Here is a 21419-nt window from a genome sequence, read left to right as displayed (position 1 = left end):
TTGAGAAGTGAACTGTTTCTTTAATTTTAGATCATTTTAATGTCATCTGTCTTTTCTCTCTGGCTACTTCCAATCGCCATTGTTGCCGGCGCTATACACTCTCACCGCGAAACAGCTAAGAGTGGCTCCTGCTCGGATTCACTGGGCTTTCTTAGACTGTGGGTTGGAATTTTTTGTATTGTTTTTCATTTGTAGAAAATTCTCAGCCATTGTTTCTTCAAATACTACTTCTCTTACGGATAGCATATGATTGGGTCTTGCTTTAAAAGAAAAAAAAAAAAAGGCTCTACACCCAGCGTGGAGCCCAACACCAGGCTTGAACTTAAGACCCTGAGATCAAGACCTGAGCTGAGATCAAGAGTTGGATACTTAACCGACTGAGCCACCTAGGTCTTGCTTTTTTTTTTTTTTTAAGATTTTATTTATTTATTCATGAGAGACACACAGAGAGAGAGGCAGAGACACAGGCAGAGGGAGAAGCAGGCTCCATGCAGGGAGCCTGATGTGGGCCTCGATCCCCAGACTCCAGGATCATGCCCTGGGCCTAAGGCAGGGGCTAAACTGCTGAGCCACCCAGGGATCCCCCCAGGTCTTGCTTTTTTATTTAGTCTGGTAATTCCTGCCTTTTGTCTTAAGTGTTTAATCTATTCACATTTAATGTAAGTAATGGTATGGTTGGATTTATATCTACAATTTCTATATGTGTCTTGTCTTATTTTGTTCCTCCTGAAATGACTTCTTTTTCTGTTGAAAAATTATTTTTTTAAACCCTTTAACTGGGACACCTGGGTGACTCAGTAGTTGAGCATCTCCCTTCAGCTCAGGGCCTCATCTCAGGTCCGTGGATCAAGTCCCTCATCAGGCTTCCTCAGAGGAGCCTGCTTCTCCCTCTACCTATGTCTCTGCCTCTCTCTCTGTGTCCCACATGAATAAATAGATAAAATCTTAAAGAAAAATTAACCTTTTAACTATTAAATACCCAAAGGAGTGAGAAATTATTTGCTGATTATTTATTAACATAATGTCTTTATGCATTGCAAGTTTTCCCCAAAATAAAGTCTAACAAGGAACACATTTGTATATTGAAGAGTGTTTGTAAATTCAGGTAGATTGGCTATCTACTGTACTTGGTATAGGAGCCTTGGTATGTGTTCTTTTGAAATACAGCTTTGCAAAACTTTCCTAATTGATTAATATAGTAATTTTATTTAGTAGTTTTCCTTATTGGCCCAAAAAGGTAGAAGTAGGTGCCAGGTGATGTTTAGAACAATTGTCTCTCCTAAGGACCGTGTGGCAGTCTGCTACCCAGTGCTTTGATCAGACCTTCATAGAATTTGTGTTTCTGCCATGGTGATTCATTTTCAGATAAAATATTGGGATGAGAGCTGACAATTTGTTGCTTTTTGTCTTTGGAAAATATATCAGATAGTATCATACTTACAGTGGCATCTGAGAACTGAAGTGTAACTAAAATGTTTTATCCTAATTCAGCAAGCCTTCTAGTGGCCGCTAAGGACAGCCACCGCTGGGTCTAGTCTCTTGCCCTAAAACAAATCATGGTGCAACTCTACTAATTACAGATTTTTAATTGATTTGAATTTTAATCTCTCTTATTTAAACCATCAAATATTACACAAAGCATAAAAAAAGTAATTTTTGGAACTTCTCAAGGATACAAATCCAAGTGGTATCAATAAAGTGTTTGGACAATTCTTTTAAGTATGTTTTCCGGCCCATAACTTTGATACATGAGAACATAGTGAAATAAGTCCTGTGTCACCTGACCGGAAGACACTTCTGTGTACATCTTCTACTCTCATACATGCGAAAGCAGATCCTGTCACGTGATCACATTTCTTTTTATGCCAACAGGAACTAACTGTGGAAAGAAGTGAATATATATAACATTTATTCACTCATGTAGCAGTAATAGCCACTAGCATTTATATACTGCCTTGGTATAGGCAACTCTTTAGCAGCACTTAACACATTTTTTTTTAAGTGGGCTCTGTGATGGCCCCAGTTTGGGGCTTGAAATCACGACCCTGAGATTAAGACCTGAGCTGAGATCAAGAGTCGGATGCTTAACTGACTGAGCCACCCAGGTGCCTCAGCAATTAACGTTATTTTAAACTAATTTAATCATCACGAGAACCATGGCAGATAACATTATTATCCCCATTTTACTGTTAAGGAAATCGAGCCACAGAAAGGTAAACTAGTTTGTCCAAAATTACCCACCTTGTCAGTGGCAGAATTATGATTTGAACCCGGGTAGTCTGGCCTCAACATCTGTGCTCTTAACCACTGCTTTTGAAGCACTGAGTTCCTGCCACATTCTAGGTGCTGTGCTAGGTATTGGGAATGCTGCTGTGAATGAGAGAAAGACAATTTATGCTTTCTTGGAGCTAGCAATCCACACGAACAGAATTTTTATGCTGTGTTCCCTGTCAATCTTATCAACTGACTGGAAAACATAGTTAGGACCATTCTTTTTTTGAGGGGAGCATACATCTGGTTTAAAAACAATCCTTACTTGGCTAATAAGACTCTTTCTTACTCTTGTCTCACTTATTCAGTTTAAGTTGAAATATGATATTGAGTAATGTTTTGATGCACTGATTACTGAGAGGCTTGGTGCTATGAGCTACTTTTATGCCTGAGCTGAGTGGTGGAGTAATGAACACGCCCATTAAATTTGCACTTGATAGAAAGTTGGGCCACAAAGAAAGGTTGTTCTCATTAATTCAGAGAAATGATCCGTGGATACCTGAATGATGTCTGGGAGGGATGAGTGCAAGGTAATCAATCCAACCCAAGGCTGCCCCCATTCCAGATACAAGTTGGAAAGGAGGATCTTTGGGCAAAGAAGTATGGGTAGCAGCCTCAAAGACACCATGGATCAAAGTGCAGCAAATTTAGTGGTGTAGTAGCTTATTTAAAATCAACTTTACACAACAAAAAAGACAACCCCCCCCCCCCCCAAAAAAAAAGAATGGGCAAAGGAACTTCTCTCTAAAGCAGAATTAGATCTTGGAAACTAGCCCTTTATCTGATACGTCATTTGCAAATATCTTCTCCCATTCTGTAGGTTGTCTTTTAGTTTTGTTGACTGTATCCTTTGCTGTGCAAAAGCTTCTTATCTTGATGAAGTCCCAATAGTTCATTTTTGCTTTTGTTTCTTTTGCCTTCGTGGATGTATCTTGCAAGAAGTTACTGGGGCCGAGTTCAAAAAGGGTGTTGCAAAAAAAAAAAAAAAAAAAAAAAGGGTGTTGCCTGTATTCTCCTCTAGGATTTTGATGGAACCTTTCTCACATTTAGATCTTTCATCCATTTTGAGTTTATCTTTGTGTATGGTGAAAGAGAGTGGTCTAGTTTCATTCTTCTGCACGTGGCTGTCCAGTTTTCCCAGCACCATTTATTGAAGAAACTGTCTTTCTTCCAGTGGATAGTCTTTCCTCCTTTATCGAATATTAGTTGACCATAAAGTGGAGGGTCCACTTCTGGATTCTCTATTCTGTTCCATTGATCTATGTGTCTGTTTTTGTGCCAGTACCACACTGTCTTGATGACCACAGCTTTGTAGTACAACCTGAAATCTGGCATTGTGATGCCCCCAGCTATGGTTTTCTTTTTTAAAATTCCCCTGGCTATTCGGGGTCTTTTCTGATTCCACACAAATCTTAAAATAATTTGTTCTAACTCTCTGAAGAAAGTCCATGGTATTTTGATAGGGATTGCATTAAACATGTAAAATGCCCTGGGTAACATTGACATTTTCACAATATTAATTCTGCCAATCCAGGAGCATGGAATATTTTTCCATCTCTTTGTGTCTTCCTCAATTTCTTTCAGAAGTGTTCCATAGTTTTTAGGGTATAGATCCTTTACCTCTTTGGTTAGGTTTATTCCTAGGTATCTTATGCTTTTGGGTGCAATTGTAAATGGGATTGACGCCTTAATTTCTCTTTCTTCAGTCTCATTTTTAGTGTATAGAAATGCCACTGACCTGTGGGCATTGATTTTGTATCCTGCCATGCTGCCAAATTGCTGTATGAGCTCTAGCAATCTTGGGGTGGAGGCTTTTGGGTTTTCTATGTAGAGTATCATGTCATCGGCGAAGAGGGAGAGTTTGACTTCTTCTTTGCCAATTTGAATGCCTTTAATGTCTTTTTGTTGTCTGATTGCTGAGGCTAGGACTTCCAGTACTATGTTGAATAGCAGTGGTGAGAGTGGACATCCCTGTCTTGTTCCTGATCTTAGGGGAAAGGCTCCCAGTGCTTTCCCATTGAGAATGATATTTGCTGTGGGCTTTTCGTAAATGGCTTTTAAGATGTTGAGGAATGTTCCCTCTATCCCTACACTCTGAAGAGTTTTGATCAGGAATGGATGCTGGATTTTGTCAAATGCTTTCTCTGCATCTAATAAGAGGATCATATGGTTCTTGGTTTTTCTCTTGCTGATATGATGAATCACATTGATTGTTTTACAAGTGTTGAACCAGCCTCGTGTCCCGGGAATAAATCCTACTTGGTCATGGTGAGGGCTAGTTTCCAAGATCTATAAAGAACTTACTAAACTCAACACCAAAGAAACAAACAATCCAATCATGAAATGGGAAAAAGACATGAACAGAAATCTCACAGAGGAAGACATGGACATGGCCAACACACACATGAGAAAATGCTCTGCATCATTTGCCATCAGGGAAATACAAATCAAAACCACAATGAGATAGCATCTCACACCAGTGAGAATGGGGAAAATTAACAAGGCAGGAAACAACAAATGTTGGAGAGGATGCGGAGAAAAGGGAACCCTCTTACACTGTTGGTGGGAATGTGAACTGGTGCAGCCACTCTGGAAAACTGTGTGGAGGTTCCTCAAAGAGTTAAAAATAGACCTGCCCTATGACCCAGCAATTGCACTGTTGGGTATTTACCCCAAAGATACAGATGCAATGAAACGCCGGGACACCTGCACCCCGATGTTTATAGCAGCAATGTCCACAATAGCCAAACTGTGGAAGGAGCCTCCGTGTCCATCGAAAGATGAATGGATAAAGAAGGTGTGGTTTATGTATACAATGGAATATTCCTCAGCCATTAGAAACGACAAATACCCACCATTTGCTTCAACGTGGATGGAACTGGAGGGTATTATGCTGAGTGAAGTAAGTCAATCGGAGAAGGACAAACATTGTATGTTCTCATTCATTTGGGGAATATAAATAATAATGAAAGGGAATAGAAGGGAAGGGAGAAGAAATGGGTAGGAAATATCAGAAAGGGAGACAGAACATAAAGACTCCTAACTCTGGGAAACGAACTAGGGGTGGTGGAAGGGGAGGAGGGTGGGGGGTGGGGGTGCCTGGGTGACAGGCACTGAGGGGGGCACTTGACGGGATGAGCACTGGGTGTTATTCTGTATGTTGGCAAATTGAACACCAATAAAAAATAAATTTATTATTTAAAAAAATCTCAATACACCAGTTTTTCCCATTTAAAAAATAAAAATAAAAAATAAAGCAGCATTAGACTTGTCTCCAAAGTGGATATTCAGTGGGCCAATAAGCACAAGAAAATATTCTTAGCATCACTAATCATTAGGGAAATGCAGATCAAACTCCCAGTGAGATACCACTTCATACCCATTAGGATGGCCACTATTGACACACACACACACACACACACACACAAAACAGACACTCCCAAGTGTTAGTGAGGATGTGGAGAAACTGGAACCTTTGTGTTCTGCTGGTGGGGATGTAAAATGGTGCAGGCACTGTGGAAAATGGTATAGTGGTTCCTCAAAAAATTAAAAACAATTACCATATGATCCAGCAATCCCACATCTGGGTAAGTACTCAAAAGAATGGAGAGCAGGAACTCAAATAGATGTCGTACACTCACGTTCACAGCAGCGTTGTGCACGATAGCCAATATGGTAGAAGCAACCCAAGTGCCCACTGATGAATGAATAGATAAACAAAATGGGATATATGTGTTCCATGGACTATTATTCAGCCTGAAACAGGATGGAAGTTCTGACACAAGCTACCACATAGATGAACCTAGAGGACGTTATGCTCAGTGAGATAGGCCAGTCACAAAAAGACAAATACCATGTACTCACTCTTATATGAGGTTCCTAGAGCAGCCCAAATCCCAGAGACAGAAAGTAGAATAGGGGTTGCCAGGGGCTGGGGGAAAGGGACAATGAGGAGTCATCATTTAATGGGTATGAAGTTTCAGTTTTGCAAGAGGAGAAACATTCTGGAGTTGAATGGTGTTAGTCATCGTACAACAGTGTGAATGGACTTAGTGCCACTGAACTGTATACGTTAAAATGGTGAATTTTATGTTTTGTTTATTTTACCGTAATTTAAAAAAAAATAGCTTTCCAACCTCTCCCTTTTGACATGTGTATGGTAGGAGTGTTTCCAGCATTCTTGGGAGGTTGAGATGAGATGGCCGGGGGCCCTTCTGCTCTCTCCGGGTCACGAAGCGACCACTCTGCTGGGAGCAGGGTCCCCCTCTGCCGGCGCATGTATGTAATATTTCTGTGAGGTTCAGGGTCCATGATGTTGCCTTCAGTAAATGTAGATGCTTGTTAAGAGAGACAGAATACTGAAAAGGGAGTGAAAAATGGCTTAGAAACTGAAAATTGGGTTTATGAGGCAAGGGTAGAAGACCCAGAAAAGATGAAATGGAAGAGAAATGTATTTGAAGCCCAAGTTGTTTATAAGAAGACCTTCCCTTCTCCAGGACTAGGGATGGCTTTGTCCTCAGATTGGGAGTTGTGTTGGCCCTACCTCTGCTCCCCAAGCCCACGTGACCAGTACCAGGCATGCATGCAGCTGTTTGTCACCCAGTCTAAAGTCCTCATGGGAGTACACTGCTTCCTTTCCAGAGAGTTCCCCATTTCAGAGTATGCTGGAGAGAAAGCAGAACATGCACTCTCTCATTAGCCAGGGGAGAGAGCCTCACGGGAGGCCTGGTGGCTGAGAGAGGCCAGGCTAGGGCAGCCACACCAGAGCCATCTTTCCCCAATGGTGGCATGCAGAAGGTTTATTTTGGCACTTTTCGTTACAAGGTTTCAAGCTCTTCTAAGTATCTCATTTCAACAATTCAAAGTATGGAATACCATCCTGAGACTTCATGCAAGGTATTTACTGAAACCTCTGGGTCCCCAGCACCTAGTCCAGTGGTTGACATGCTACAAACATTAATACACATTTGCGCAACAAATGGTTGAAACCAGTGACCATGCTGAGTAGTCTGGGAGCCATCGTTCATAGCGTGTGTCTACCTGTGTTTCTCCTGTTGTCCACTGTGGTTGTCATCTACCAATTTTGCTATATAAAATAATGATTCTGCTTGCTGCATGTGGGTCCTGTAATCACCTGCTAGTTACCCAAGCCAGCTATGCAAAACACATCCAGCAGGCCAAATACAGCAGAAGGCCAGTGCGTCCATGATGGTCTTGTTGCATTTTAAGGTCATGAATGTTTTGCTATTGACTATTTGTTTAAAAACAAGAACATGTAAGAAGAAAGATAAAGAAGACACTCTTCCACATTTATCCCCTGACAATTCTTGTGGGGATCCTGAACCAGATACAGATGATCTGATTCACTGTCCTTTGAACACCTCCCTAGTTAAAGGCTAGAGAGCCCAAAGCTGAGGAGAGCTACATCCTCGCCTTCGTGCAGCTCACAGTACCACATGCAGAATTACTCTATCGCATTCTGAGTACCTCAGAGGAAACAAAGATTGCCAACGTGGCCCCTGTCATAGGCACCACTGGACAACAGGGCTCCCCAGGAGAGCCCCAGCCCCCAGGGACAGGGGTCCTGCTTTTGGTCTGCAGCCCACCACTGAAACAAAGCCAAGAAAAACCAAACCAAACCCTTCGTGGTGCACTCAAGGAGAACACATGGGACGTAAAGTCAAAGAATGTGGGAAATGTAAAACAGGCCAGGCTGCTGTGGAGCAGCAGGCTCTAGGTTCCATTTGGCATCCAATCCCAGAGGGATGCACTGTCCACCTCTGTCCTGAAGAGCTGGCTCAGCTTCCCAGCATCCTGCCGGGTTTTTCCTTCTTTCTGGCTCCCATCTGGACTTTGAGTGGAGGGTGCCATTTTTATCCTACAGAACCTCCTGGATTCCTTTGTCTTTGTCACGTCTGGCCTGGGCTCTTTGCCTTCTAGGTCCAGATGATTGGAGGATTCCCATTCTCTTGGTACCTGCCATCATCCACTGAAACAGACCTGAATGTCTCCTTCCCTCACTTGAGTAGCTCCCATCCTCAGACTAGAGAACATGGGCACTATGTCAGAAATAAAAACAGGGCAATGCTCCAGAGAGGTGGCCTTTGGGTAGTGGCGGGTTAGTGGACTTGCTTCTGGTTCACTCCTGCCCTCATTTTGGAAATGACCAATGGCTTGGTGGTTCAGAGAGAAGAGGTTCTTCTTTTCACAGCCAGTTGGTTTAATGGGAAGACTTACTTCACATATTTCCTGTTCACATATTTACTGACTAGTTGGCGACTATGCCAAAGGCACTTGTTCACCAGCTTAGCACAGCAGAGAGGGCAGGTGCCTACCCTCACCCAGTGAGACAGCACTCGAGAGGTAGTCCTGACGGTACATGTCCATTCTCTGTTACTTTGTGGACAGCACAACATGAAAGGGCTCCCTTCCCCCAAATACCAAACTCAACCGCTGTAGGAGGGAGGTCTTTGAGCCCCGGGCAGTGTGATTCCAGGGGGTGCCTTTAGTTCACTGTGTCCGTGTCATTTCCAGTTTGGGTTCTGGTTTCCGGTCACTAGTCCGAGTTGAGCTTAAGAGCTGAAGTGGGAGCAAAAAATGAGCCAAACTGGGGTTTCTTGAGGTGATGTATTTTAGCTAAATATGTCAGTTGTTTGTTTGTTCTAAAAATACCGCTAGAAGGATGGGGGAGTATTCCAGATTGTTGACACTTTGACTGAAACGAGAAGCGAAATGTAACCGATAGGGGCTCTAACAGGAGTTCCTGCCTGTCATGAAGAGGAGGCCGGATTAGGATACGGAGACGCACAGGCGCAGCGGATTCCTCACAGGCCACTGGGTCGCGGCCCCCGCCCCGTTGGGGATGAGGGGCTGCTAAGTTCTGGAGAGCGAGGCTCTGCTCCTGACACCTGAGTTTGTCAAACCATTTGTGGCGTCGATTCCCCCAGGGGCCAGCAGACCTGGGGGCCTGGGCTGGGCTAACAGCCGGGGCGATGGGTGGCCCATGGGGGAGAGGCCCAAGGGCCTTCCCGACAGGCCGGTGCGCGAGACGACGTCTTCCTGAGCAACTCAGGACCGTGAAAGCGGTTGGGTTGTGAGAACTTCCTCAGTGGCTCAAAGGTCCCGACAGAAGTTAGCTGGTGGGCCGAGGGGGTCAGTTACGGGACAGGCCTTTCTCCCCGGGGAGACGCGCTTATGGGAAGAGCCTTACTGGCCAGACCCCCTCCGGTGGTCGCGTTGGCACACCCACCGGGGGTCAGCGTGTGCGCCCCTGGGCTTTTGTAAAGAAAACCAGGCGCTTGGATTTGACTCCTGGAAAGCTGGTGAACCAGGGGGTGCTGTCCAGCGGCCTACACGGTGGCATTTGCCGGAGGAACCCCGTTAGGTCAGTGCCCATTTTAAAAATGTTCGTGTTTAGTTACCTCTTGGGTAGGCAGGCACGACTCCAACCCTCCCTGACATCCTGAGCTCGGCTCCTGTTTGCTTGCCTGGTTGTGGACGGCATTTGAGTTTTCCATCCCTGCGGGGGACGCACAGTGGCAGCTGCCGTCTGCCTGGTGCTCTGCCCACACAGGGGGTGCCCTCTATGTGGGTGACGATGTGCGTGTGCCCCCTGGATTGGTATGCTGACCCGCCCCTGGAGGGGCTCCCAGGGAGGAGCTGGACGGGGTTAACGGCACAGCCATCAGAAAGCCATCCTGGGAATCCCTCCAGAAGGAATGGAAGCATTCCATTCAGGATCATGGGCAGGGGTCCCTTCATTCATTGGCTTAATGTAAGTGGTTGTTTGGAATTCCCACCAAATTTAAGCATAAAGTTCTCCCAAAATTCTTACTGGAGAGAAATAAACACAGGTAGAATTTCCTAGGTGTGGGGACTCTGGGAACTCTTTCCGTTAGAGGTCTTTACAAAAACCAGCCCATGGAAGGTTAGGATGGAGAGTTATGAGCCAGAGTGGGGGTCCCCGAACTTACACATGTGCACAAACCACCCAGGAGCCGTGTTTACATAGAGATTCTGGTGCACTGGCTCTAGAGTGGGTGGCTGGCCTGCATTTCTCACAAGTTCCCAGGGTTTGCTGAGACCATTGGCCCCGGCCCACACTCTTGAGTAGTGAAGCATTACAGGACATCTCAAGGCCTTGTCCAGCTTTGGATTAATTGGAAAAAACATATATATAAAGTACATGTATTTCTTTCCAATGAGCCAACGAACCGTGTGTCAATACAGCAATTAGGTAAGCCAAATGGTCAAATAAGTTGTGTATTTCCTGCATGACAGTTAAGTAGATGGATCACTCACCCAGGTGACATTTATTGAACACTCACCATTAGTGAGTCCCCGAGCAGTATTGGATGTCAAGTGGGAGCCATCACATGAACGAGTTCGTTCCAGCTACTGTCAGAAGATCCTCAGGACCATTCGAGGGCTCAGCTGTGGGACCTGCGTGTCTATAAACCCAGCATCACCAGCCCCTCTGGTGGTGAAGGGGCCCTGCTGAGCTGTGTCGGGCTTGACTGCTCACAGGCCAGTAGTCACGGTATTGATTTTCAGTGACAGTGACTCAGCCCAGGATCAGAGGCTGCTTTTTTGCAGAGAACACCACCTTCTGGGATTGGGTTGCTTTGAAGCCCAGCCAGGAGAGGCTCCAGGACCAACACACAGTAGGCCATCAGAAATGTTGGTGACAATGAAATTGAGGTAGATTTCCTTCTTGAAAGCCACACTGGAACCTGGAAGAAGCCCCTCATTCCCCTCAGAGGGGTCCATTTGGTTTATTTGATAATATACCTCTCTGCCTGACCAGCAATGGGCTTCTCGATCCTTTCAGACTTTGTTCCCGGCTGACTCATCTGGCTTCAAATTTCCATCTATCTTCATCTTCCCCTAGTCACCAGATGCTTTTGGCACGACTTTTGATTTCTCTTACCATTCTGATCTGTGGCCGCCAACAGTCTTCTCAATTTAAAATTTCATTTCAACATACCTGCACCTCCCCACACCCCCCTCTGCCTGACCTGTGTCTTTTACCTGGTGACAGACTCTCACTTTCTTTTGGGTCTTTGGCAGCCAGCCCCCTCTCAGTTCTCGGGTCAGGCCCCCCGGAAGTGAGACATAGGGATGGCTCTCAAGGCCCCCAGGGCCATTGGCCCACCCGGACAGAACCCACGTGCTCTTCTTCACAGCTGTTTTGCATCCCTGCCTCCATCCAGCAGATAAACAAAGAGCACACTGAGCCCAAGAGCATTCAAACACAGACCAGCACAAAATACCAAATGTTCGAGGTTCCTGTGCTTTTCGTTCTGAATCAGCTGCCTTGAATGCAGCATTTACAGATCGGCTAATTAGTGTGGGTTTTGTGGATTGATAGGCATGTTTCCTCCTTGGTGCCCTTCAGGAGTGCGTGTTTTTTTTACTACTGCCAGATAAGGTCGGAGGGAGTCATTAATTTAGTATTTCTCTAAACTTTTTTCCTTTACTGTCATTGAGAGTTCTTCACTAGAAAGCTTTGTAAGGCGCTTTAGATGTCAGAATTTAGAAATATCTACCCTTGGGGCTCCTGGGTGGCTCAGTGGGTTCAGCGTCTGACTCTTTGATTTTGGCTGAGGTCGTGATCTCAGGGTCATGAGATGAAGCCCTGTGTCAGACTCCATGCTGGGCAGGGAGCCTGCTAGGATTCTTTCTCCCTCTCCCTTGCCCCTATCTACCTGCCTCTCTAAAAGAAAAAGAAGAAAGAAAGGCCCTTTTCCTTTATGTCAAGCCCCAGCCTTATATCCCAGATCCCAGATACCACCTCCCTGCGTATGCTTGTGATGTCTCAACCTGCCTGCCCGGAAGGCCTCACCCAGTGCCTCTCCCCGACGCCGTGAGGGTCCCACTTTTCTCTGGCCTCCCACAATCTGCAGGCAGAGTCTGCTTCCTTTTGTGCTGCTACAGAACTTCATCCATGTGTCCGTTCATCACATGTCATGTGACTAGACCGTGAGGGAAGGTGCCTTGTCTTATTCCCCTTGGTGGCCTCAGGGGTGTAATAGGCACTCTTAAAAGGATTGCCAAAGGATGAACAAATTGGAATCCATCATTGGACACATGGACATATAGGTGGCCAGCTGTACAAATACAGCATTCTAACAGATTATTTAAAAATATTTTATACATATGAGGCGAGGAAGGACATAGATTCCTGCCTGAGGCAGGGGTCATGGAAGATGTCAGCCCATGGGATTGGCACAGCTGCGGGTGGAAGAGGCCCTGGGAAGAGGACTTCCAGGGTAGATGCAGCAGCCTGAGCACAGGGGCGATGCAAGAGTCTGCCCCGAGCTCAAGGAGTGATGGCTGAGGTCTGGGGCTCTGTGGGGCAGGGGGCAGGGAACGGGCAGGATAAAGTTAAACTGGAATGTTACACTAGAAGTGAGGGTCTAAGGGTTGGAGGCAGTTTCCAGGGGGTCAGGAAAGTCTTCCTGGGGATGATCATTAGACATTTAACCTGGCTCTGATAGAATGCCACTTTGATGTGTTCCCTAAGACACCCAGGGAAAAGCCACAATGCCACACGCCCCAGAGCTTCACTGGGGTTGTGCCCTCTTTCTACATCTACACCACGCCAAACACAGGTGTTATTTCAAGAGGTATCTTGGGAGTTGTAAGAAATTCCAGGCATAGGGTAAAATACTCTTTCTCTCAGGTTTGATAGAAAGTAAAACCTCAATTAGCCGAGTCCTTCCAATGACTAGGATTTTATACTCACTGGGCTTTTGGGTGAAAGAGGCAAATCACAAAAAGCACAGGCAAATGTGAGCATTTTTTTTGCAGAAGCACGTATGATGTGTCCTAGGTACAATCCCCCCTGAAACCCAACCCGTCTTTCCGCGGCCCCACTCAAGTTCCGGGGCCATGATCTGTCCCCAAATCAGGGAATCCTGCCTCATATTTGTGGCCAGGTCTTGTCTTCTGCTTGGACTCTAAGTTCTTTGAGGGCAAGGGACTGTATTTTATACCCACTTTTTATTCCACACGTGTAACACAGATCTTTGCACGTCATAGGGTTTTTAATATTTGGCAATGGATTAGAAAATGCTGTCCATATTCATTAATGTCAGGGGTGCAGTGAGAACATTTTAAGTGACTCTCCTATGTTTCTTGTTCAGTGGGTCTGGTCTGAAGTTCTTTTCTACCAGTGAGTGACTGGCGGTGTGAACTCAGGCAAGTTCAACCTAACCTGCAGGGTTGGTATAAGAATCAGCGATTAAATATTTAAAGTGTCTGGCAGCAGCTGTTGTTCTTATTTTGCTTGTCTTGAAAGCAGACATTTCCCCGGCTTGTCGCTTATTATTCCACAGTTGAGAGCTCTCATATTTTCTGGAATTGCATTTCCGTTCGGGAGCTTTAGCTCCCAGTCCCTAAGGTTGGCTTTACTAAGGGGGGCCGGGAAGGCGGAAGGAGCCATTTGACCTGAAAGATGAGTAGATGCTTAAAAAGCAGAAACGGATGGAAAAGACATTCCAGACAGAAAGAAAAGCGTGCACAAAGGCCCAGGGTCATGAGGGAAAGTGACACGGAGGAAGTCGATCACGGCTAGCACGGGAGACGTCCACGATGGGCGGTGAGGAGACCGAGGCTAAACATTCGAGCAGGAGCAGCATTGTGTGAGACGCTAGACCTGGGCTACCAGTGACCTAGATTTGTTTGTCGACAAGCTTCTTTATTCTTCTTTAGTTTCCTGTAAGTTGCAGTGAGTCTCTGAACCAAAACTATAATTAGGCTGATGAACTTTGAGCCAGGTAAACAGGGTAGGGATAGGGCACTGTCCCAGCACGTGGCTTCTTAGCAAGAGAAGCACCACTCAGCCAGGTTGGACTCGGCTGATGGGACCAGCCAGCACTGCCCGCCTGCAGGCCCTCTGCCCGTCTGCTGGGTGCCAGAGTGTGGTCGATGCTGACTTGTCCCGGGCTTCTTCATGACTTTTGTTTTAAGATTTTACTTATTTATTTATTTATTTATTTATTTATTTATTTATTTAAGAGAAAAAGAGAAAGAGAGAGCAGGAGCAGCGGGAGAGGCAGAGGCAGAGGGAGAAGCTGACTCCCTGCTGAGCAGGGAGCCTGACTCAGGGCTCAATCCCAGGACCCCAGGATCATGACCTGATCCGAAGGCAGATGCTTCACCAATGGAGCCACTGGGCACCCCTTTTTTTCCCAACTTCTCATCGTAGGTTGAATCTGTAATACATCAAGTGTAGCAAACCAGGGCTGATCATTGTTTGCGTCCTCTTCACAGCCTACGCCCCGCCAGATGTTTTTGAACACTCCTGAAATGTGTGAGCAAGGGTTCGGCAAATATGACAGGCATCCCTTGTCCTGCTTTTGATATTGTTCTCTGCTTGCAGACAAGCCTGGAAATTCGGGGAGGTGGTGAGGGGAGTCGTACCCCCATGTCCTGTTCTCACACGTGCACCCAAGGGAGCACCAGGGTCCGGCTTGTCAGGGGTTCCACCTGTCATGTTAGAGGCACCTGACAGCAGCTGCAAGGCTGTGCTTTCGCTCCCCTGCCCGTGTCTTCCAGCCCCTTCTGTCTCCTGCTGTTCCTCCTGCTTCACATCCAGGTGCTTTTCCCATCCTTCCTGCTCAGCAGTTCTACTATTGTTCTTCCTGTCTGGGTCTCTTAAATTCAGCCCACACCTTTTCAACTCCATATCCTGACTCAAGTGTTTGAAAGCTGTTATTTCATGTTAATTAGGAGTTCTTTTTCCAGCCAAGAAGACTTGCATGGAACTGTTCCCCCAAGTTGAGGTTTAGAGATGAGCTCTGGCGTTTGGCACTTTGGGTACAGTTAAAGGACAATTGGACAATTGGAGCCAGATTGCCACCGCATGCAGGGCAACCTTCCCCACCACCCTTCCCCACCACCCCTTCCCCACCACCCCTCACTGTGAGGGCCAGAAGAGCTCAGTGCACCTCCCAGAGAACATCATCACGGTCCTGGGCCAGGAGGACCTCCCGTGGCCAAAATTGCCTTGCAACCAGACCCAGGAGGGTCTCTGGCCTCTGAATGGGTCTCCACTATATACTGAAAGGTGACCCTTTGGCAGCTCATCCTCCTTTTGTAGCACATTCCCCAGTTGACCCAAGTTTGGTGGGAGATTCTGGTGGGAAAAGATTCCCACCACTTTCTGGACTGGTGAAGACATCAGCAGGAGTTGGCACCTGACTCCTTCCCTCCCCTCAAGGAACTTCCACTCCTTGAAATGTTTTGAGCAGAAATCGAGCCCTGCCCTCACATCTGGCCTCACCCCTTATGCCTGCCTGCTTGTAGACCAGGGGCCACATCCCTGTCATCACCTGACCCTTTGCCATCACCCTGGGCGTCTGCAGACCCAGATTGAGGAAGCTGCAGCCCTGAGCCCTCTGAGGGCCCCCAGCACCCCCTTAGGCACCCTGTGTTCCATTTTGAGGGAGTGGGTGGTACTAACCCATTCCAGAGCTTGGGGAGTGATGCATTAGGACCACCCTCTTTCTGTCTTCCACTGAGAAAAAAGAGGCTTTCTTCTTCCAGAGTGCCTTAGAATGAGGTCATTACGTCATGCATGGTTGAGGAATCCCCTTATGTGTCTAAGTTAAATCACTGGGGATACATTCCTCAGTCTTGTGTGGTTTGCAGAGAAAATAGTCAATGAGAAAATGTGGCTTTAAGGCGCCTTGGCCTAAGAGCACAGTCCTAGGCACCATGGAAGTGAGGGATTGTTGTTCTTGTATGGAAGGGAGTTAAGTACCACCTACCGAGGGCTGTTACAAAGATGCCTTCGGTATTGTTGGGGAAGGCCATACCCAGGGCTGGTCATGGAGGGTGGGGTCTCTAAGAGACAGCAGCTGCCCCCCCCCCTTCCTTCTTTGCATTATTGTTAACAGCGAACACCAGCTAATGTGATACAGAGTAGACAGAGACGTAAACGGGGCATTGTTTGATGAGGTGGGGTTTTTTGCTGGGTTTAGAATTTAGGAAGAATTAAGGAGAGTGGTAGATTCATACAGATTAAAACTGAGGAAACAGCATATGTGTTCACAGAGCTAGGAAAGGAACCTGGCTTTTGGCCAGTGAATTATATTGATAGGAGTAAAGGGTCCAGAGGGATGCTTGTCCCAGAACGAGTGGTGGTGGGACAGGAGTGGCCAGTAAGTAGGGTGCCCTGAGTATTCAACAAGGAATCTTGACTTATCGTTACAAACAGTAAGGAATCATTGTAGTTTCTTGAGCTAGGACTGAAAATGATTTTCAGAGATCTTCATAATGCAATTTCTTAGGGCGAACCAATGTGGGAGACAGGAAGACCACCAGGAAGGTGCCAGGGCCTCCACAGGGACAGTACTAAGGAGCCCAGGGACCAGTGGAGCTAATGTCTCCAGAAAGCGCATAAGTAGAATTTGGGAATGGGATAACCAGGAGGCCAAGAAGGAGACAAGGGTGTAAAGCTTAGCTCACAGAAGTTGTGGACAACAGAGGGTCAAACCACTGGTGATAACAGACATAGGGAAGAGATAGTTGGTGATTATGGAGTGAGGTGAAGACCTCGCCCTTAAATAGCAGGGCTGGGAAGCTCTGAGGAGCAGACCTGAGCCAGATGCCCCCTTCTTTATGTGCCTTCGGTTCAGGCTTTTCGAGGCCTACAGGACTGATTCACCTTCCCATGATGAGGATCTTTGTGGAAGGTTATTTGTAGATCCTTTGTATCAACTGAGTCGAGTCTCCTGTGTGATTTTGTAAGTAAATCAAGATTTTCTTTTAGTGAACTTTTGGAATCTTACAAATAGATTTGTTTTGTTTTTAAAGAAGTAAGCTCTTAATAAAATCCTTACGTTCTCGATAAAATGAGCCTTTAACCCAACCACAAATGTTCACGTTTGGTCTTCCACTGATAAAACCATCTATTGAGTTGAGAGTTCCGGAACCCTTGGCCCTGCTGCCACCGTGTCCCTCAGACCAAGTCTCTGCACAACACCCTCTAGAAAGAGTACAATAGCTTTCAGGTCTAGGCCAGGCCACTGGGTTGGGCTGTGCTGGAGATGCTCTGGCTTGAGCCATGTTGTTTTCTTCCTTTGTCTTCCCACTGTAGACTCCTGTTTTCCAAAGTAAAGTTGGAGTCGCTCTGCCGGGGCCCGGATGAGGCACTCCTCACCTGTAAGCACATGTTACAAATATGGAAATCCTGCTACAACCTCACCAATCCCAGGTAAGAGGCCAACAGTGCCTGTTTTGCACGGTTTCTGCAGGGTGCCCGCCTGCTGGGTGCCATCTCTGATGGGCATTTAGCAAGCTGGCATTACCCAGCCACCCTGTGCACCCCTGGGTCGTGGTGAGCAGTGCAGGACAGGAGGAGCCTCACATGCTCCATCTGTAAGGGGATCTCCTTCCCACAGGTGACGAAGCCCCCAAGTTGTGGGTTTCTTTTGCTGTGGCTGCCACATGACCCACCAGGCCCAAGGCACAAGTGATCTCCCACCCATTCCTCTCAACCAGCCATTTATGTAACTCCTTGGACAAGTCTTAATCATCTTGCTGGTGATTTATGAATAGACTAGTAATTATATACCCCAGGTGGGGGTCTGACAGTAGTATTTAAAGGACCTGCAGAGACCACAGGCCAGGCCCTGTTAAGGAGAGTGGAAATAGCTATTGGCATGATAAAGTATAATTTTCAAACAGTTAAAATCATGACTCAAATGAATATAAAATAAGCATGTATCTAAGGTTTTACTTACCTCATTAACTAATGAGGGAGACAGTAAGACATTAAAACTCATCTGGAGAAGAATTGGAGAATAGTTACACTGAAATGCATTTGTAGAGAAATGCAAAAACAATATCCCATAGGACAATGAAAGATATTGTTTGGAGTGGTCTTTTTACAGGGTGGAAACTATTTGCCTACAGATGGAGCTATAAAACGGCCTCAGTCAGAGTCCACCGAGGACACCCCCTGACCCAGGCAGATAACTGGGGGAAAGGCCCACAAGTGGACCTCCCTGAAAGACACCGAGTAACCCCTGGTTCCCATTTTCAAGTCTTGGGCCATCTTCCTGGCATTTGTTTAAATGACCAAGTGTGTCCTGCCCTTGGGGGATGTCATTTAATGAAAAGGAACCTAATAATATAAGTGCCTTCAAACAACTACTCATACTCTTGGCACATTTCTTCAAGCTCATAGCAAGATGTATGGACAGCCCACACTAGCTCTTAAAAGTCAGGAGCCTAAAAATGTTCAACTCCAGTCAGAGATGTGTACTAACTGAGGGTGTCACTTGCCCCACACTGTCCCCTAGGAGGTGACAGGCAGGTGGCTGTGGTCTGCAGTCCTCAGGCCTGGGGAGAGGAAAGGGGGTGGGATGGGCTTGAGGGCGTTAGGGGAACAGCAGAGTGCAGGAGGGGTTCCCTGGGGGGATTTGTTTTACAAACGTTTCTGCAGTTAAAAGAAAATATTCAGGGGCCCCTGGGTGGCTCAACAGTTGAGCATCTGCCTTCGGCTCAGGTCCTGGGATTGAGTCCCACATCTGACTCTCCGTAGGGAGCCTGTTTCTCCCTCTGCCTGTGTCTCTGCCTCTCTTTCTGTGTGTGTCTCTCATGAATAAATAAAGTCTTAAAATATATATATATATTCATAATCAGCCTCTTCCCCTTGAGAGGATGGGTCCTGGTGAACTGACATTAGACAGAGTCGTGACCACAGACAGGTCTTGTGGGCAGTGAAGGCAGAGAGCAGCCGGCCTGCAGGCTGTCACCCCTCCCCACCCCAACCAGCAGGCAGCCCCTGGACCCTAGCAAAGCCAGAGTCACAAGAATGAGCTGAGAACCCCCTTCGCAGGCGTCACCTGCGGCACGTGACCGCCCCGCGCTGCATCTTCCTCGGTAGCAGGATAGTCGTGAAGCCGGCCTCTTCCCTTTGGCAGCTGCATTCTGAAAATAAAGATCATTTTAATTTTTAAACAAATTCTGCTTTCCTAAGTCTGCAAGCAGAAATAGAAAATGCCCATGTTATGTTCCCAAAAAGCCCCCCGCTCCTGGCCCGTCAGAAGCAGCAGGATTTCGGGAAGAGTCTTGGCCACAAGTGCCGCTAACCGGAGACGCTGCCCAGGCTGGTGGCTTCCGCGCTGGAGCGTTCCTTCGCCCGTACCCCCCGTTAGAGATGAGAAAATAAACCCATCAGCCTTCATATTGCCAATTTTCCCTCAGTTCTCCACACCTCTCCACCTCCCCTACATTTCCTCCCACTTAGCAACCAAGAATATTGAATGTGAAGAGAAAAAAATAGCAGAATTGGAAAGCTTTTTAAAAATACTTAACCAAATGCCTGGGCTGTGTCCATACTTCCTCCGTTTCCTGAAGGATCTTTCAGGGCCAGAGCAGGGAGGAACCCTGGCTCGGGGCACAGAGTCTGGATGGGGCACGGGGTGGGCAGAGGGCCCCCCATGAGCTTGCAGGCCTGCTCTCCCAGGATTCCCGAAGCCCTGGGGGAGGGGCGCAGGGGTGGTAATTGAGCAGCCCCCTGATGAAGGAGCTTCCCAATTGTGGTTTTTTTTTTTTTTTAACTTTATTTATTTTCTCTGGGATATAAATAAATGTCTCTCCTGTAGGCCTTCCCACTGCACAAATTTAAACCTCCTCCCCCATTGGGTCGTGTAAGACATGACCCTGGAGTAGAAGAAAGAGGGGAGGGCTGCGTCTTGACAAGGGGCAGCATACTTAAAAGTTCTCCACATAAGGGCAGCTCTGGGTCCAACAGCCTCGAGTCTGTGATCGGGTCACACGGGGTTCTAGAAGAGGGTAGAGTTGCATGAACAAGTGCACGAGAAGTGCTTTAAAAAAAAGAAAGAAAAGAAAAAGAAAGAAAAACTGGGCAGGGAGCATCGTGGCAGGTGGTTGGTTTCTCCCCGAGAAGGCCCACGCCAACTCCCTGTTTGTGAGCGCGCTCCCCTGTGGAGAGGCCTCTCCTGCACCTGCCAGGGCTTCCCACCGGCCCCACCCCCTCCCAGGGAGCAGCCACAGCGGGCCACGTAGAGAAGGGACCGAGCTTTCGTGCTTCTGCAGCTCGTTCCCTCTTTATTTTTGCCTGAAGGAAAAAAATCACCGAGTTAGTCGCTGAACTGAGCCTTAGACAACTTGCAAAGAGCGTCCCACCTGCAGTCTGAGAACACGTCTCTTGCCGTGAGCAGAGCGGTGGGTGGCGTTCTCTCGGGTGTGCATTTGGCAAAGGTGTGTGTCATTTCAGAAGCCTGGATTTGTTTGCTGGGTCTGCACTTTTACTTGCCTTCAGGACAGACATCCGTCTCGGGTTTCGTCTCCACTCTGTCAGCAGAGGAGCAGGCCCCTTCCGTTCTCGTGCACATTGGCTCAGCGGCCCAGGGCAGTGTGACTTGTGACCAGGGGTCCCCACGGCCCCCTTGAACTGACTGTCAGTGTTTCAGCTGGGGACTCACTGTGCTGCCCCTTCTCTTCAGTGCCTACAGTGGCCTTGCAAGACCGCTACTCTCCATTTTATAGAAAACAAGGCTGAATAACTTGCCTAAGTTTTCCCAATTAAATAAGCAGTAGAGCTCTGTCTGACTCCAGCTCAGTCTGTCCTCATGCCCGAGCTCCCTGCACCACGCACGCTGCCCCTCGGAGTTGCCAGCCAACTTCTTTGCCTTTTTATTTATTTTTTTATTGTTAACCACTTCTTTCCCCTCCCCCTTGCCACTGCCACGTGGACCATCTCCATCACAGAGCCACATAATTGGAAGAAAATTGTTTCTTCCTCAGTCCTACGCTTACTCACAAATAGCAGTTCAAGTTTTTTTCTTTTCTTTTTTTTTTTAAGATGCTTTCTTTAACCTCAGTTGGAAGTTGGAAACCCCATCCGATAGTGGTTAACAGTCGCCAGCATTTTGGGGAAGCTTTCTTTTTACAAAATGTGCTCTCATTTCATCTTCGAAGCAGCCCCATAAAACAGGCAGGTGTCCTATTCTTTCACACCCATTTCACTGATGAGAATTGAGGGTCAAGGATACTGGGAGCTTGCTTCGACGCTTGTTAGCTGGCCATGGGAGGTCTGGAAAGGAATAGGTGTCTCCTCCCCACTCCGGCCCCCTCTGGCTTTCCTCATCCCAGGACTCCTCTTCCAT

At 47.0% G+C, this 21419-nt stretch overlaps 1 protein-coding gene across 9 annotated transcripts in view; it reads left to right on the top strand.

Moving 5' to 3' along the window:
* The window catches only part of TTC7B (tetratricopeptide repeat domain 7B), a 259212-nt gene that overhangs the window by 178327 nt on the left and 59466 nt on the right, over nt 1-21419 (top strand). For all 9 annotated transcript variants that reach the window (XM_072745564.1, XM_072745562.1, XM_072745563.1 and 6 more), the window contains one exon: nt 17378-17494. In XM_072745564.1, coding sequence (XP_072601665.1) covers nt 17378-17494 — 117 coding nt within the window. The remainder of the gene's footprint in view (nt 1-17377; nt 17495-21419) is intronic.

This window comes from Vulpes vulpes, unplaced genomic scaffold (genome assembly GCF_048418805.1).
Source record: "Vulpes vulpes isolate BD-2025 unplaced genomic scaffold, VulVul3 u000000644, whole genome shotgun sequence".
Taxonomy (NCBI): domain Eukaryota; kingdom Metazoa; phylum Chordata; class Mammalia; order Carnivora; family Canidae; genus Vulpes; species Vulpes vulpes.
This window is presented reverse-complemented; position numbering and strand designations above follow the sequence as displayed.